General features: G+C 31.2%; 1 protein-coding gene across 3 annotated transcripts in view; it reads left to right on the forward strand.

Annotated features, from left to right (window-relative positions):
- The window catches only part of LOC106464290 (dual oxidase 2-like), an 82,118-nt gene that overhangs the window by 55,310 nt on the left and 9,101 nt on the right, over window positions 1–17,707 (forward strand). For 2 of the 3 annotated variants that reach the window (XM_013924417.2, XM_022391988.1), the window contains exons 18-27: window positions 1,046–1,271; window positions 2,766–2,859; window positions 3,096–3,271; window positions 4,100–4,187; window positions 5,735–5,958; window positions 7,213–7,443; window positions 8,983–9,076; window positions 11,094–11,143; window positions 11,991–12,272; window positions 12,671–12,900. In XM_013924417.2, coding sequence (XP_013779871.1) covers window positions 1,046–1,271; window positions 2,766–2,859; window positions 3,096–3,271; window positions 4,100–4,187; window positions 5,735–5,958; window positions 7,213–7,443; window positions 8,983–9,076; window positions 11,094–11,143; window positions 11,991–12,272; window positions 12,671–12,900 — 1,695 coding nt within the window. The remainder of the gene's footprint in view (window positions 1–1,045; window positions 1,272–2,765; window positions 2,860–3,095; window positions 3,272–4,099; window positions 4,188–5,734; window positions 5,959–7,212; window positions 7,444–8,982; window positions 9,077–11,093; window positions 11,144–11,990; window positions 12,273–12,670; window positions 12,901–17,707) is intronic. The other variant, XM_022391987.1, reaches the window with a different exon arrangement.

A 17,707-nucleotide genomic window follows, 5' to 3' on the forward strand; every position in this document is an offset into this window, starting at 1 on the left:
TGTACATCAATCAAAACGAAAGACTTCTCACTGTACTTCAAAGTACAATGTACATCAATCAAAACGAAAAACTTTTCACTTTATTTCAAAGTACAATGTACATCAGTCAAAACGAAAGACTTCTCACTGTACTCAAAGTACAATGTACATCAATCAAAACGAAAGACTTCTCACTGTACTTCAAAGTACAATGTACATCAGTCAAAACGAAAGACTTCTCACTGTACTTCAAAGTACAATGTACATCAGTCAAAACAAAAGACTTCTCACTGTACTCAAAGTACAATGTACATCAATCAAAACGAAAGACTTTTCACTGTATTTCAAAGTACAATGTACATCAATCAAAATGAAAGACTTCTCACTGTACTTCAAAGTACAATGTACATAAGTCAGAAAGAAATACTTCTGACTAGGTAGAATCACAGTTCAGAACAGCACAGTGCAGTTTGCAGGTTTTTCTGGTGTAGCTATCCAAGACTTTCTCACAAGATTGCAACAAAGTCCAATTCCTCTGGAGCAGCACCAAATTCTCCAGTTGTAGCTCAGTCATGATGACAAGTAGCAGTCACACTTGAATGTATATTTAATGTAACATTTAATTTCATGCAATGTTTTTTGATATAAAACATACTTCAAAAATGGGGATAAGACATCTTCTCAGCTGCCCCTTCCTCTTCAGCTCATGGACTGAATCCACCAGTGTTAACATATTAGCTTGATAAGCTATGGTATTGAACAAAAGGCCTGGTTAGCACTTGATATGGCAGATATATATAGTGTAGTTGACATTGTGCTATACATTATTCTTTACTATCACTCACAAGTACTTAGAACTCATCATTTTAGCTGGTTTGCATTGTTAATTGTACTAATAAAACATGCAGGAATGTTTTTAATATTTTTATGGTTTATACATGGAACTTTTATAATTGATAAGTGATAAACAACACACTCTAAGTATGTTTATGCATACTATAAAATAAATACATTATATCTACTGGGTCTGTTTGTTTTTTATCACAGCAATTTTTTTTTCTCCCAGCAGGCATTTTTAATTGAACACGATCAAGAAGAATTATTTCATGTAGATGCCATACAGGCTAAAGAAGTTATCAACACTAAGCTAGTGCCTTTCGAGTTTGCTGAAGCTCTGTCTTTGCCACAGGATTCTATTTTTGTCACACAGATGTTTTCTTTTGTTGATAAACAGAACAGTGGATGTATCTCACTCAGAGAATTTCTTGATATGATTGTGATTTTTGCTAAAGGTAATTAAAGGTGACTTATAGTGTACGAAAACATCAGATTCTAAAAAAACTGAAATAAAATACCCACACTCTGCTGCAGGATTCTAAGGTCCCCTCATGATTCACAGAGGCCTCAATGTACCAGTCAAATATCTCCATTATCTTAATGCACCAATTTTTTAATTGATTTCTCTGTTGCCATTTCCAAACTTAATTCAACTCTTTTTAAAAGCAAGTAGTTATAACTTAGCTTCTCAGATTAGTTTTTTTTTTCTATGTTGTTATTTGAAATCTATTCATTCTCCAATATTCTCTGATTCTTTTTTTTTCCTGTTGTTTGTTGCCATTTCCCAAACTTAGTTCAATTAAACTTTTTTAATTCTCAGATTTGTATTTTTCTTCTCATGTTTGTGTTTGAATTGTTTCATGCAACAGTATTCTTCAACTGTTTTGTTTGATGCCATTTCCCTAACTTATAAATTATTAAAGCCTTATTTTTTTTTACATTTTTATTAATGTTTTAACTGTTATTGCACAATTATCAATATTTTTACACATTTTTTGCAGCCTTTTCCCAAATGCAAGTTAATTCAAGGTTTTGAATGCAATAATATAAATTATAACTTTTACGTTCTATTTTTTCTTATTTTCTCTTTTCCACCAATACAGATGGAAAATAATTTCAACTTTATTTTCTAGTTTCTTGGCCCAGCAGACCCTGAGGCTAGCACCATTCCTGATGCCATTTCCTGAATCTAAAAAATATAATACAAAATTACATATTAAAATTTTGTAAAATAGATTTTATTTTCCAAGTATTCATGTACAATCCAAGACCAAGGATTGTATGAATATGAGGAAAATAAAAAAATTTCAACTCTGTTTTCTTTTCATGCACCAATATTCTTTAACTGTTTTGTTTGGTGTCATTTCCCAATTTTTATTTATTTAAACCTTTTCTAGTATTCTGAGGATCTGTTACATGGAATCTGGGAGGTTCTGATGTTTTTATTTCCCTCCATGTTGCCTTTGACTGCTAAGAAATGTTTGGCTACATACCCTATTTAATTCTATTAATTTTTGGTGAAATATGTCCATTTTCCCCAATTTTTGACCATTTTTTTCTTTTTTCAACAGTATTATTCTTCATATTAACATATTATTCATTCAGTAAATGAGAATTATAAAAAAATATGATACTTTTCTATAGACCTTCAGGAAGCAGAATTATGGAGCTTAAGAGCTATAGGGCAAAAAATTGTCCACATTTTTTTTGAGTTAAATCTAAAAAAAATAATACTCGGGTGCACACCCTCAGGATCCTTTTAGCATTCGTTCAAAGTTTCAGGTCTCTAGGTTTTTCCTCTTGAGGCTGTGATGGTCACACACACACAGACAGGCTATTTTATTGTTATAGATGTAATATAACATTATAAAGATTTTTCATTCTAACTACTAAGACTACTAATTAAGGCTGCACAGTTATGTTAATTGATTGTAAGATTCTGTTAACAGGAGCTGTTGATGAAAAAAGTCAACTTTTGTTTGACACATATGACATAGATAATTCTGGGAATTTGATGAGAGAAGACTTTACTGCACTGATAAAGTAAGTTGTTTTCTTAAAATAATGAAAAACGACATAAGAAGAGAAGTAGTTTTACATTTGTATGATAAAAATAACATCTATCGGTTCAGTCCATGAGGATTTTTTTTTTAAATGTTTGTTTTTTATTATTATATAGCCATAATTTCAAGTAGTTACAGAGTCATGATAACAAATTGAAGTTTTGTGCTAAAGTTGTTTCAATTATAAACTTTTTTTTTTTCTTGTTTTATTTGCAGATCTTTGCTCTTCCTAACAAATGAATCTCTTACCGCTGACCAAGTGGGAAAGATGATTGGTCCCATGTTAAGAGGCGCAGGACTCCACGACAAGAAATTCTTCACTTTAAGTGACCTAAGACAACTTATAAAAGACCATGCAGAAGAATTAGGCTATTTCTTGCTGAACTTTGATGGTTAAAATGTTTTTTTTTTAATTTATCTGTTAGATACTACCATACTTCAAGTCTAGTGCTAAGTATATCATTCAAAGTATCTTATATGTTTAAAGTATTTGTTTATTTGAAGTTAAGCACAAAGCTATACAATGGGCTATCTGTGCTCTGCCCACTATGGACATCGAAACCTGGGTTCCAAGCATTGTAAGTTTGCAGACATACTACTGTGCCACTGGGAGCATCTTATATGTGACTTAATCTATAGTTAAGAATTATTTATCATATACGTTTGTCTCTCTCCCTTAAGAGAAACACAAGAATTTGGATCCTAATCTGATTCCACTATGTGAAAGACAAACAGTTACATTTTGGCACATTCTTTTAACTATTTTGATCACAATCTGAGAGTTGCAGGTTTGAATCTCTGTCACCGAACATACTCGCCCTTTCAGCCATGGGAGTGTTATAATGTGACAGTCTATCCCACTATTCATTAGTGAAAGAGTAGCCCAAGAGTTGGTGGTGGGTGGTGTTGACTAGCTGCATTCCCTTTAATCTATCACTGCTAAATTAAGGATGGCTAGCACAGCCCTCATGTAACTTTGTACGAACTTCAAACCAAACTCTTTCAATACAGTACATTGCAGCAAAGTGATAAGACACAGAAAATGTAATTTTTATATTTCTTGCATTGTTTTAGGATTTTATACAATGATATATTACTATTTTTTCAACACTAGCTACTGTTTTTAACTTATCTGTGCATAAGTGCACCAATTAAACTATCTTTATTATATCTTTTTTTTCCCAGTCAACCTTTTGATCAAGATTTTGGATATATTACAGTTGGAAAAAGTAAGCCGGAGAAATTATCACCAAGCTTCAATCAAAGTGCACTTGCACGAGCTCAGGATACAATAATTAGAGCATACTGGTTAGTTGTTAACTTTTTATATTTTATTAAAATTTCATGAAACATTTGGAAAGTAAAACTTTTTAATATTTATTTTTTACATTAATTAATACAAACAAGAATAGTTGTGTATGATCCTAATTCTTAAAAATTGTTTCATAAATGTCACATGAGGTTAGTTATCTCACTTAAAATATTCCACAAGCCATGAAACTACAGTTTAATATGTTTAAAGAAATTCATATGAAATTAAAAGCATTTGAAGCATATTAATTCGCAGCCATGTGTTGTGCATTATATTTATATATGTTTTAAATTCTAAACAGTTGCAGAATCGAGGGAATTAGAACTATCGTTTCATCCCAATGCGCCCCTCAGTGGCACAGCGGTATGTCTGCAGATTTGCAAAGCTAGAAACCGGGTTTCGATACTCATGGTGGGCAGAGCACAGATAGCCCATTGTGTAGCTTTGTGTTTAACTACAAACAAATAATCATCCCAATGCCCATTCTATTAATTTCGAATATAACATACAATAAAATAGCATACTACACCAATGCAATCTTTAGATGATAAGTTAGTCAAAAAATGTATTTTAAAATTGTATTTCGTTTTTTCCTTCTTTGCATAGGTTCAACTTTTAATACTTTAAAACTTCAACAGGCAGAATCAGGCACATAACTTGTTTTGTAACATAAGTAGCAATGACCTTATTAATTGTAATTTCGTATAATTAACAAAAATAAAACAGCTCTATTTTTTTTGCACTGTAACGTGCAAGCATTTCTTGCATTGTTTTCATCATTATTGTTATGACAGCAGAAGTCACGTGACGCTAGTAACACGTCATGAAATTCTAGAAGGATTATGTCTGTTCTTGGCAACTCTAGTCTTTTCTATGCACCCTCTATTTTTGTATATATAAACTGGCAAGAAATGATGGCATAGATAATTGCAGACAGGCAAAGATAGAGACGGACAATTGAGTCAAGCGCGGTTGTGACCATAAGTGCATGAATCATTGTGAATTATAGTGTGTGTTTAAGTTAAAGTGACTGTGGAAATTAAGTGTATTGCAAAGTTGTATTGAGAAAGAATAAACTAGTTTTATTTAAGAAAGGACTTGTGTCGCTAAAGTTTCATCCGAAAGAAATTATACGGGAAATTAACAAACGACCATTATATAAAAACATGATAATTAATTTTATGATTTTAATATGTTCAAACCCCAAAGCTATAATACTGTAATACCTTAGTACTTGGAGAATAATGTTATTGTAGCAAATATCTGAAATCTGTCATAAAGTTTTTTATATCTGTCCCAACTGTCAAACATTGCCATTACTAATAAAGTAAAAAGTTACATTTTAGGTGTAAAATCTCATTCTTCATCAGTATAAATCTGAGACTTTCAAATTGATAAATTACAGGTCATCATATTTACAAATGCAAGAGTAATTGATTGAAGTTTTGTATACTTTATAGTTGTTCTAACGTTTTCTATTGGGAAGTCTGAGTCTGTTTTGTTCATTAATTATTGTACTTTAAACTTTGTTTTGCATGTGTAGTGATGAAAATGAGGTGAAAGAAAACCAGACTTTAGCCAATCAAGCTTTTCCATCACAAGCTTCCCAAGTGAAAGTTGCAACAGGCACTTCGAGTTACAAGAAGAAAGGCTTATGTTTGTTACTGATACTTCTTCGACATTTTCTGGAGTTGTACAGACTGCAAGTCTTTTGGGTTGTTTTTTATACATTGGTGTTAATTGGACTTTTTCATCACAGCTTCTACAGTAAGTTGTTATTTACTGAAATTGAACATAGTAAGTAAGTAAAATATAGTGCCTTAAAGACTCTCATAATACATAAAGCCCCAAAACTCGCACACTTTCATTCATCCAGGGTTAAAAGAAACGGTCTATCTTTAGAAAGTATTCTGACTATCAATTTACTTGTTGTGTGATCTACCTACTTCTTTTTCTTACCTAAGTATCATTAAAATCTATAATATTTGCCATGGATTTAGTTTGTTTTATCTAACTGTAAATATACAAAAGCATTTTACATTTATAAACAAAAATATTAAACCTTGGAATGTTGCATTGTTCGTACATTTTGCCATATAGGATTTTATAATTAATAAAAGACATATCTAGTGAAGTAAAATTTTAAATGTGTAAACTAAATTTATGCTACAATAACATATAAAATATGCGTAAATAAACTGAGTATAGAATGCTTTATACTTCATATATTAAAATGAAATATGCAGATCCTTTTTTTTATTAATTTTTAACTATGTCAAAGCTTGATGCTATCTTTTAAGATAGTTTGTCCTATAGAACATTTATCACTTGCTCTTTCCATATATATCCTTATAATTTTCTTGTATTACAATGTCATAATACTTTTAAAGTTGGGAAAGTAGTATTTCTGCTATTGTCCTAAAAAAGAACTTAAGAAATCTCTGTTATTTTGTGTAGATAATAACGATAAAGAACAAATGGCTTTGATGCATTTATTCAGAAGTAGTAAAAGCATTCGGTATAATCATAATGAATTACATGCCACCAAAACAATATCTGATAATTACAATTAATTGAACATTGTTAAATTATGATTAATATAATATCCAGTAAAAGGTTGTATTTTGCTCAAAAGCTAACATTTTTTGCTGATAGAAATGAATAAAACCCTATAACCCGAGCTCTTTTGAAAGGTGGACCTTTCTTCTTCAGGAGCAAAATCATTTCCAGTTTGCCCCTGAAGAAGAAAGGTCCACCTTTCAAAAGTGCTGGAGTTATAGTGTTTTTATTAATTTCTATCAAGATTTCTAACATCATGAGTTTACTTTGATGATACCAGATGAAGTGCAGTATGATGTTCAAATGGATTAATGCACAGAGATACATAGTAACTAGACCTGTTGAAAATACTATCATTTTTATTCATGTATAAGAAAAAAATATTACTGTGATATTATGACATTGATAAAAAAGTATACATAGTTTTTCTCCAGTAGGCTAATATTTTTTTTTCTTTTTCAGCTTATATCGTACAAACAGACTACCAAAACTTTGGAAAGATAGCTAGTTATGGCTTAGCCATTAGTCAAGGGGCTAAAACCCCTATGATGTTGTCCTTTTCCCTGGTAATACTGACCATGTGCCATTATGTAGTTATAAAATGTAGGAGTACCTTTTTAGATCACATATTTCCATTTGGTAGTATAGCTTCATCCTACTCTTATGCTGCCTTTTGTTCTTTCATTTTCTCTGGTAAGTGTGCATTCATTAAATTGTTTATTAGTGAAGTTATTAAAGAATTGTATAATCTTTAAAACTAATAGGTAGGTGTAATTTGTGAAATAAGAAGTTGTGCTTGGGTTACCAGGTGGTATAGACATAGAGCTACCAAGTGGTACATTTTAATAAGTGGTACTTATTGTTACCAATATATATTTTTACAAGTGGTAATTTCTTATACGAAGAGATATTATTACCAAGTGATACATTTTTATATGAAAAGACATATTGTTGCCAAGTGATATTTTTTATATAGAGAGTTGTTGTTGCCAACTGCTATGTTTTATTTAGTGAAGTATGCTGTTAACAAATGGTATATTTTGACTCTTATACGAAGAGATATTATTACCAAGTGATACATTTGTATATGAAAAGACATATTGTTTCCAAGTGATATGTTTTATTTAGTGAAGTATGCTGTTAACAAATGGTATATTTTGACTATGAGTATTAACTTTGTTTATAAAGAAAATTTTCTACAAAGTAATAAATCTTATATGAATAAAGCTTTTACAGAAAATATTGCCTTTTTGTGGTCTCCCATCCCATTGGGACAGTGGCAAGTTTACCAACTTATAACATTAAAATCCAGGGTTCAATTCTCTGCAGTGAACACAGCAGATAGCCCTATGTGGCTTTGCTCTAAAACAACCAACCAGGCCTGTAAAATAATAACTGATTGAAAACATTTTATTAACAATATGCATGATACAAATGCAATATTAATTTGTACATATGTATGTAGTTTTTAGTAAATATATGGAAACATTTCTTTATTATTAGACATGTCTTTCAGGTGTATAATGGTTTTTTTTGTAAACTTACTATCCCTGCATAGCTAGAACTTCTTTGTTACCAAGGTTTTTTTAGATATCAGAAAAACTTTTAAACTTTGAAAAATCAAAAACTAACATGAAAAGTAGATACAAAATGTCAAACTGAAGATGTTTATTTTACATTTACAAATATCTGTACTTTAAAATAATTCTGATTATTTGATTTAAAATTGGCAAATAAAAATATTTCTAAATTCATTATATTTCTGAAAATATCTGAATAGGGAAATTCTCATTATTTTTGACAACAATTTAGGATGTAGCTATTGTTATTTCTGAAAATATTTAATTTAAGGTCAAATCATTTCTGAAAGTGTCTGATTCGTAATAGCCAGTTTTATTTCTGAAAAATCAGAGTAGCTTATTTTAGAATCCTTTATTTGTGTGTGTGTGTGTATTTCTTTTATAATATATGAAAGTGGATGAAATGTTTTTTATGCCCATATTTGTATTCTCATGTTGTGAAAATGTTTGAAAGTAACTTAACTGTTATAATCTTTCATAAGGTTTTAACTGTATACTGATTTATTTTTATGGAGTTTTAAACAAAATAGTTTTTAGTGAGATATAATATTTCTCCATGAAAAATTATATTGTCAACTGTTAATTTTTTAAACATTTATTTTGTTAATTCTCATATGATAAACATTTTTATCAATTATATATTTCTCCTCAGTTATTCACGTGATTGGACACATGATCTTTTTGTACTGTATGTCAAGTCAGCCTGCAGTTAACTTGTCACGCTTATTTCCAAGTTTCTATCCCATGTGAGTATCACATTTAAGAAAAACATATCTTTATTCAATTACTTCCAAAAACTTTTCCTCTGTTTGCAAAATATTGAGTGTATTAGTTAAAACTTATTTTCATTTAGTAGTTTTAAAATGCTTATGTAGCTTAATAACAAAGAATGTAAAGGTTTCCTCCAAAATTAAACTTGAAATATATAGCTATTAATTAATTTTGAATAAATTCCTATGGTGTTTACTTATTGTTATTATAATTTTTTTTTAATCTCTCTCTTTATTTTATATACCATTTCAACTGCACTTTTTGTTACACATCCAATATCAGAACAGATCAGATTAGCTGGGTAATATCATAAAAACTACCTATCTAAATGTCATGCTTTAGTATAATTGCTGTTATAAGGGTTATGTACCATAAGAATAACTTAAACGACTGATATAAACAGGGTTTTAACACTTTATGTGCTGTTACGTAAACTTACCCAACTTGATGAAACTTGGTATTTAGTGAAAGGCCTTATTGGCAACAGCATGCAACATGTAACAAAATGTGCAATGGAAATGCCATTATATTATTTTTACTGAAATTCCCTACAGAGCTAATAAAGAGAGTGATGTGATAAAAATTATGATCATTATCAGCACAGCCATTATATACCTTAATAACTGACGTCTTAAGTAACTGATATAAATAGTATTTTTACTAAGAGTTCCACAGTGGGACAGTGGTAAGTCCTTGGATTTACAATGCTAAAATTAGGAGTTTGATTCCCCTCAGTGGACACAGAAGATAGGCCAATATAGCTTTGCTATAAGAAAACACACACACATTTGTACTGAGATCTGTGTGCTATAAACCCAGCTTATAAACCTTATAAGCTCTGGTATTGAAAGTAAGATTCCTCTTCAGCAGTGGTGGGCAACAAAGTGTAATATTTTACTTACTTGTAATATGTGCAGGCTGTAAAGAATAATTTTATAAAAATTATTATATTTGTTTTGATGCATATATCACAAATACAATGTTTTAAAGAAGTTTTGAATAACTTCTTTTTTTTATTATTGCCAACTGACGTACTAACTAAGTAATGGGTAGGTTAGGCTGACTGTATTATGTGGTACAGTCGTTCATAATTTTAAAAGATAGATAGTCTCTGTTCTATTAAGATGAATACTAAAAGAACAAAAAATAGACTTGAATTTTTTCATAATGATCATGTAATAACTTCTATCAGTTGCCAGAAACATACACATTTGGTTCTCTAAAAAGTGCTGAAATTAATAAGTTATAATAGTTTCAGTACACTCATAGTTATTCTATTCTTTTTATGAAATTGTGTCTCTTGCAGAGTTTGATTACATTACCTTTATTCTCAGAAATATATTTGTTTTAAATTGGATGAAGTAATAAATGATAGTTAATTTGATTAAGTACATGCAAAGTACCTGTTTAGTAAATGCAAAATATGTTACAAATTTATATTTTGGTAAGATTTATTCTAACTATGAATTCTTTATATTCATTTCTCTAACCAGTTTTTACATAGTAGAGATGGCTGGTATGGGTATTAAAACACAAAACAAGTGAAAACTTTTTGACCTACTTAGGTCATCATCAGATTCTTAACCTGATGATGACCTAAGCAGGTTGTAAATTTTTTACTTGTATTATGTTTTAAATAGAAGTTTTTAAAACCCATATCAAATGGGTTCCTCAATAACATAAACCTGTTTTTATATTTATGTAAACATTGTTTCATTGTTAAATGCAAAGCTACACAATAGACTATCTGTGCTGTGGCAATCAAGGTTATCAAAACCTGGTTTTTAGCGTTATAAATCTTCAGATTGGAAGGGCTTATGTAAAAGCAAAGGCTTTGTTCTATAAATGCTTTTTGTTAATATTCTGATAAATTGTATTAAAATTTTATTTCATAATTTTTTCATAAAAAAGAGTATAGACTGCCACAGAGTTTTGTAATGTATTGTTCCAGTATCTGAACCATTCCGTAAATATTATCTGTTGATATTCTAGGGAAGGAAAACTTTCTGATTTTCATTACTGGCTATTCCATACTATCACAGGTATGTTGATTTGTGAAGTTGGAATGATTATAGATTTTTCCATTAATTTTACAATTGGTATTACCATATATATATATGTTGCCCTAATTATGCTTCAAGCAAATAAAATACTGAAAACTCTTATTGAAAAATTATTTCATTACTTACAGTTTTATATATTTTTAGTAGAAATGTTGGTGCTAAAACGTTTTATATCAAAAGTCTGAGAAATTGTTTAGTAAATATTGTAATACCTTACTTTTTTCAGTTGATTTCTTTCTAAAATAAATAATTAACCCACGATGACTTTGTGGCATTTGTAAAGTTAATTCAAAGAATATTTTGTATACAAAAGTATAACATGTCATTGACATGAAGTTGGGGATCTTTTCTAATTGAACTGTACTGTCTGTAATTACCATAATCAGAATTTTTACATAAATATAAATGGATTTGACTTCTATATTGCAAAACCTTTCAACATTCACACAATCTATATGTTTAGAAAAGTAGTTAAAGATCAGAATTTGCCTCCTTGTTAACTGTGTTGAATTTAAGTACAGTGCATTTAAAGAACTTAAATCATATTTAAAAAATTACAGATACACTGTCCATTCATAATTCACTTAGAAAGTCTTGCCAGCATCTCTGTAAAATAGAAGCATTGAAAAACTAATATTGTTCTATAATTTCAGTTACTCATATCTTAAAGAACTTTACTTGTGAATTAATTAAATAAACTTGCAGTTTTCATTATAAGTTAGTCTGTTAATTAAATTGTAAAGCTGAAATAAACTTATAGATAGTTTTTTTGGTTTTGGTACTTATTTGTATAAAATTAAAGCTTATATGTTGTTATTTTTTTCAGGAATTACTGGAGTGTTGTTGATACTAGTTCTTTTACCAATTTACCTGTTTACCTCCAGATTTGTATGTTATTGCCACCCTTATTTTTTCTGGGCCAGTCGCAGTTTGTACATACTTGCATACATCTTGTTAAATCTTCATGGATTGGGTAGAGTGTTTGAAAACCCAGCCTTCTACTGCTTTTTTTTGCTTCCATGCATTCTATTTATTCTGAATACATTAGTCAGTATTAGCAAGAAGATTACTGAAGTATTTGTGATTCATGCTAAACCTCTTTCTTCAGGTATGCATATAGTAATTAACAGTTTGAAATGCTAACTATTAGCCCTATATTGACAAAGCAGTATCTTCTGATACTGTTTATATCTTTATATTAAAAAAGCATGGCTTTTCGATCATTTTGTGTTTACTAAATTATTAGGTATGATATTTTTCTTTATGATAAAAATTTGTTTTCTGATATTTCATATTTTTACACCTAAAGCTACTTCTTGTGGTATAACTTAACATGCTATAATTTATATTAATTATGTTTCTTAATGTGTTATCTTTTTGATATTCACCTTAAATTTAAGTAGTTAGATATCATAAATCTAATAAAATAAAATCATCATAAAACTGTTGTATGTCAGATTGTTTGTCATTTATTTATCTTTTTATTGTCATTGATTTTTCTGACAGATGTGATGTTGCTTCTCATCAAGAAACCTCCCAACTTCAAGTTCATGAGTGGCCAGTGGGTAAGAATCAGTTGTCCAGCCATAAGCCACCATGAATATTACCATTTCGCTGTGTCATCAGCCCCACAAGAAGAAACTTTGGCCATACATATCCGAAATGAAGGACCTTGGACTGCTAATTTACTAAATAAATTCAATCATACCATCTTAAAGCATCTTGGATATCCTAAGGTAACTTTACTTTAAAACAGAAGTAATTGCTCACTTTACAATGTTTCTCATATACAAAGCAATCCCTCATTTTGTGACAGCACTCATATTCCATTTTAAACAGACCCTTATCTCAAAACCATCATTCACAATACATTAACCGTAACCTTAGTTCATTCATCCTTCATTTCTGGCTCACGTCTAAAATTAGACTTATCTTTACAATTGGCTTATATCCTAATGCAGTTACTCACTTTTTTTGTAGCTTTTACACTTATACCTGTTCTTATATCCCAAAATAGCTTCTAACCAAATCTAACAAGATATGAGTTTCATATCAACTAAAGTACTTTGCTGAGTAATTGGATAGTTTCTGTCCATTGCACAACAGCTTCACCTCATTTTTTTGTTCACCTCGCAGCTGCTACTCTAACCATATCCAAAAATAATTTGCACTGCACTAGCTCTCAAATCAAAAAGTGATGTATCACACATTTTATAACAGCCTGTGTAATGGTTCATGATACGACATGTTCCATATATTCCATCAAAAAGTGATGTTTACCTTGAGTTATGTGTTGCTTGTCAGGTAAATTATCATCTTGGTGTATTGTAACTGTAACTGTGTATTGTAATGTGAGTAATTATCTTGGAATGTGGAACTATTTATAAAGTGAATTATTTATTCTGAAACAGTGGTACTTGTTATAAAGTGCACTGTTACCTTGAGTTATGGATTACTTCTAAGGTAATTTATTACCTTGGGGTATTGTAACCATTTTAAGCTAGGTGAGCAATTATTTTGAGATATGGAATTAACTGTAAAATGAATAATTACTGTGAGATATGTGTTTGTCATAAAGTGAAATATGGAATATATGGAACATGTCGTATCATGAACCATTACACAGGCTGTTATAAAATGTGTGATACATCACTTTTTGATGGAATATATGGAACATGTATCATGAACCATTACACAGGCTGTTATAAAATGTGTGATTAGCGCACCTTATAACATGTAAGTACCACAGTTTCAGTATAATTATTCAATTTACAACAGATCCTCTATTTTAAAGTAATGGCTCACCTTACAATTTACAGTAGCTTCATAATTCCATAGTATTTGTATCTAACTAAATATTTTATTGAAGGCACCCTGTTAAAAATGTCTTCCTATTTATACAAAATGTTTTTTAATAAGCATTGGTTCAATTTGTAAGAAGTGAATTTATGCAAATATACATGCATAATAAAAATCAGCACTTTCTTGCAAAATAGTTATTCCCACTAGAATGTGGGGTATTTGTTTGTTTGTTGAATTTCACTTAAAGTTTCTCAAGCTGTCCCTAATTTAGCAGTGATAGGCTAGAGGAAACGCAGCTAGTCAACAACCCATTGCCTACTTTTGAGCTACTCTTCATCAAAGAATAATGAGATTGAATGTTACATTATAATAACACTCTGACAGCTGAATGAGCGAGTATGTTCAGTGACTGGATTCGAACTTGCGACCTGCAGATTGCAAACCAAGTGCCCAAGACACTAGGAAACCCCGAAAATATTTTCCCTGTGGGGAAAATACAGGAAATTTGAAAATTTCCTAAAAATACGAGGAATTTCACTGGCCATTGCCTAGCTTAGCAATAATGGAATCATAATAAATAGAAATAATGTACAGGGAGTATTTTACATGCTGTCTTGCAACATCAATAGCTTAATCACAACCAATCTGTTTGAAAACTAATAATAATGGGGTTCTTAATTTGAGTGGCACATCATGTGTACAGTCAGGTCAGTCCATGAACCCTAGGAGTCATTTATCGACATTCATAAAAAAGAAAACTAATATTATGTTGATTTTCTGAAAACTGACTTTACCTGCTGAACATCCAAAAAAAAAAGATGAATATAACATACATGTGCTCTTTAAATATCATACTTTGCTCATTTTTAAAGACAAAAACACAGTCAAACATGCAAAAAAAATACAGAACTATTCTCTTCTTCTGTAGTTTTTCCCGTATTTATACGGGGTCGCTATTTATTTTTTATTTTTTTTTGTTGAGCTGAAACACTTTCTCCCTTTATCACCTTACAATTTTTCACCTCTCCAAGATGGTTTCTTCTGCACAAGAGGAAGTCAATTTGACTTTCTCTGGCTCCGCTTTTGTAGGTGATATACTGGTCAGGCATCTTTTTAAAGAAAGTGTTTACTATTGCCATCTCATTTGCCAATGCAAAGTCTATGATGCTCTCACCTTCTCCGTTTCTCCCTTCTACACCCCATCCACCGTGTACCCTGGGCAGTACCCCTCTTTCTGCTCCGATGTGCCCATTCAAGTATTTCTTCGTCCAGATGTCTCCAGAACTCTTCCTTCTCATCCTCAGTACATCCCACTTGTGGAGCGTATGCGCAAACCACATTTACAACCGTACTTCCAACTCCCAACTTCACACTCATTATCCTATCGCTCCTCCTTCCCATGCTCACCAAATCCTCCCTCCACTTACTGTCCAGTACAATGCCTACACCATTCCACCCTTGGGCGTTTGCTCTGCTGTAGATGAGCTTACACCCTTCACCAATGTCCCTCGACTTGTTCCCCCTCTACCTCGTCTCCTGCACACACAACCCTCCCACCTTTCTTCTCTCCATCAGGTCTGCCAGCTTTCTACCCCTTCCTGTCATGCTTCCTACATTCAGCGTTCCAACTCTTAGATTTTGGACTAACTTCTTTGTTTGTTTGTTGTTGTTTTTTTTTTGGCTGGGTTAAGATAGAAAATAAAAAAAATACAGAACTATACTAATATTAATATAACTATATTAATAATTATATAAAACTATCATGTTACAGTAAAGAAACAAAAGAAAAAAAACAGAAGTCATGTAAAAGAATGGAAAATTTCCTTAATTAAAAAAACTAACTAGAGGAGCATTCAGTAGAGTGCATACCTCTGCCTCCCTGCATTAATAAAATTTGGCTCTCAAAAAATAAGAAAATGTGTCTGTATGTCTGTTGTTATCAATGGACACTGACCATTTTTGGCAGGACAATGAGGAATAATATTCTACATATGTCCACTTAGTTTAATCAAAATTTGATCATTTTTGACTGAGTTATAGAGCAAAAATAATGTGAAAAATTGATCCCCATGTTAAAAGATGGGGATTTTCGTGACCTTTCTATGACATTGACCTTTTACCTTGAACCTCCAAAACTATTCACTTCTAAGTTGGGTCATAGTCTAAATGTATACCAACTTTCGTCCAATTCCATTGAGTTGTTTTTGAGAAATATTTTTGACAAATACACAAACAAACATAGGAATGAAAACATAACCTACATCCACCTTTGGTGGCAGAGGTAATGAAACAAACAAGGCCAAAGATTACAAAATCTTAATTAATCTAAAAGCTGTGCAATATTTTAAAATTAGAAAAAAAGCAGTTAAAAGTCAAAGTTCTGATAAGAACAGATTTTATTTATAGTACTGGCTGATAACATTCAAAACTGATCATACTGTGGGCTTTGTTATCTGATGTGAGCTGGATTTCTACTTACTTTGATCAAAAACATTTTGTTACTTGATTTGCTTCTAAAGGGGATACATATATTGTTGCTTTCTGCACAATTTAGTTACGGGAGATGCCTGGCGTGGCTAGGACACTTGATTCACAATCTGTGAGTCACAGGTTTGAATCTCCATTACTGAACATGCTTGCCCTTCCAGCCATGATGGTAGCATTATAATGTGATGGTCAATCCCACTATTCATCAGTGATAGAGTAGCCCAAGAGTTGGTAGTGAGCAGTGTTGACTAGCTGCCTTCCCTTTAGTCTATTCTGCTAAATTAGTGATGGCTAGCACAGATAGCCCTTGAGTAGCTTTGCACAAAATTAAAAAGAAAAAACAGCTGAAAGGGTGAGCATATTTGGTGGTGGGATTCAAACCCGCAGGTTGCAAGTCTAATGCTCTAACCACCAAGCCCATATTGCAATGCATAGCTCCCTCTTTGCAAGATTGCATATGATTACACATCCTTTTCCTATTTTTGTAATGGCAATTTGTATTCATTCACCATGGAATATTTTAAAGGAAAAAATAAATTATATTGACTTGTGATCAGAACAAGCTATGTACTTGTAGCAAAATTAAAAATCAACCTGGCAATCATTACAGATAATTAAATACACCCTCCTTACGTTTCTACTTATAAAGTGCAGAATGCATTGTTTCTTTACTTGGGTACAACTATCCAATCCTTTATAAATTGCTTGCTACATTCTGAATATAGGTTTTGGCATTTAGCAAAATGCCATGGACAGTCGCATATATTTAATGCCCCAGGTATGTCCTTGACCATACCTTCCATAATCTAAGGTAGTCAGTCCTTCATCTCACATCAATTATCATAGTCCATGGAGAATAATTATTAATCCAACAATATCTTTCTATGTCAGGATAACCTTACATTTTATAACATCTTTGCACCCCCCCAAGATAATTGTTCACTTTGCAACTCCCATAACCCAACATCATTGTATTTCTTACTTCTCATTTTATATATGATTAGAGTATTTGATAATTATCGTGGTTATGTATTTAGATGACTGTGTGTTTTATAATGAAACTTTTTTTTAAAATGCAATTAATGTATAAATGCCGATCAAAGCATATTTAAAATTAGGGAAGTAGTTGTTGGTAACAAGTGTGGTTTATATAAAACCATAAATAATATACATTCTACATGAGTGATATTTTCATTTTTAACATTGAAGCTGTACTTGGATGGACCCTATGGTAAAGGTCACCGGAGTCTGTTA

This window comes from Limulus polyphemus, unplaced genomic scaffold (assembly GCF_000517525.1).
Source record: "Limulus polyphemus unplaced genomic scaffold, Limulus_polyphemus-2.1.2 Scaffold1610, whole genome shotgun sequence".
Taxonomy (NCBI): domain Eukaryota; kingdom Metazoa; phylum Arthropoda; class Merostomata; order Xiphosura; family Limulidae; genus Limulus; species Limulus polyphemus.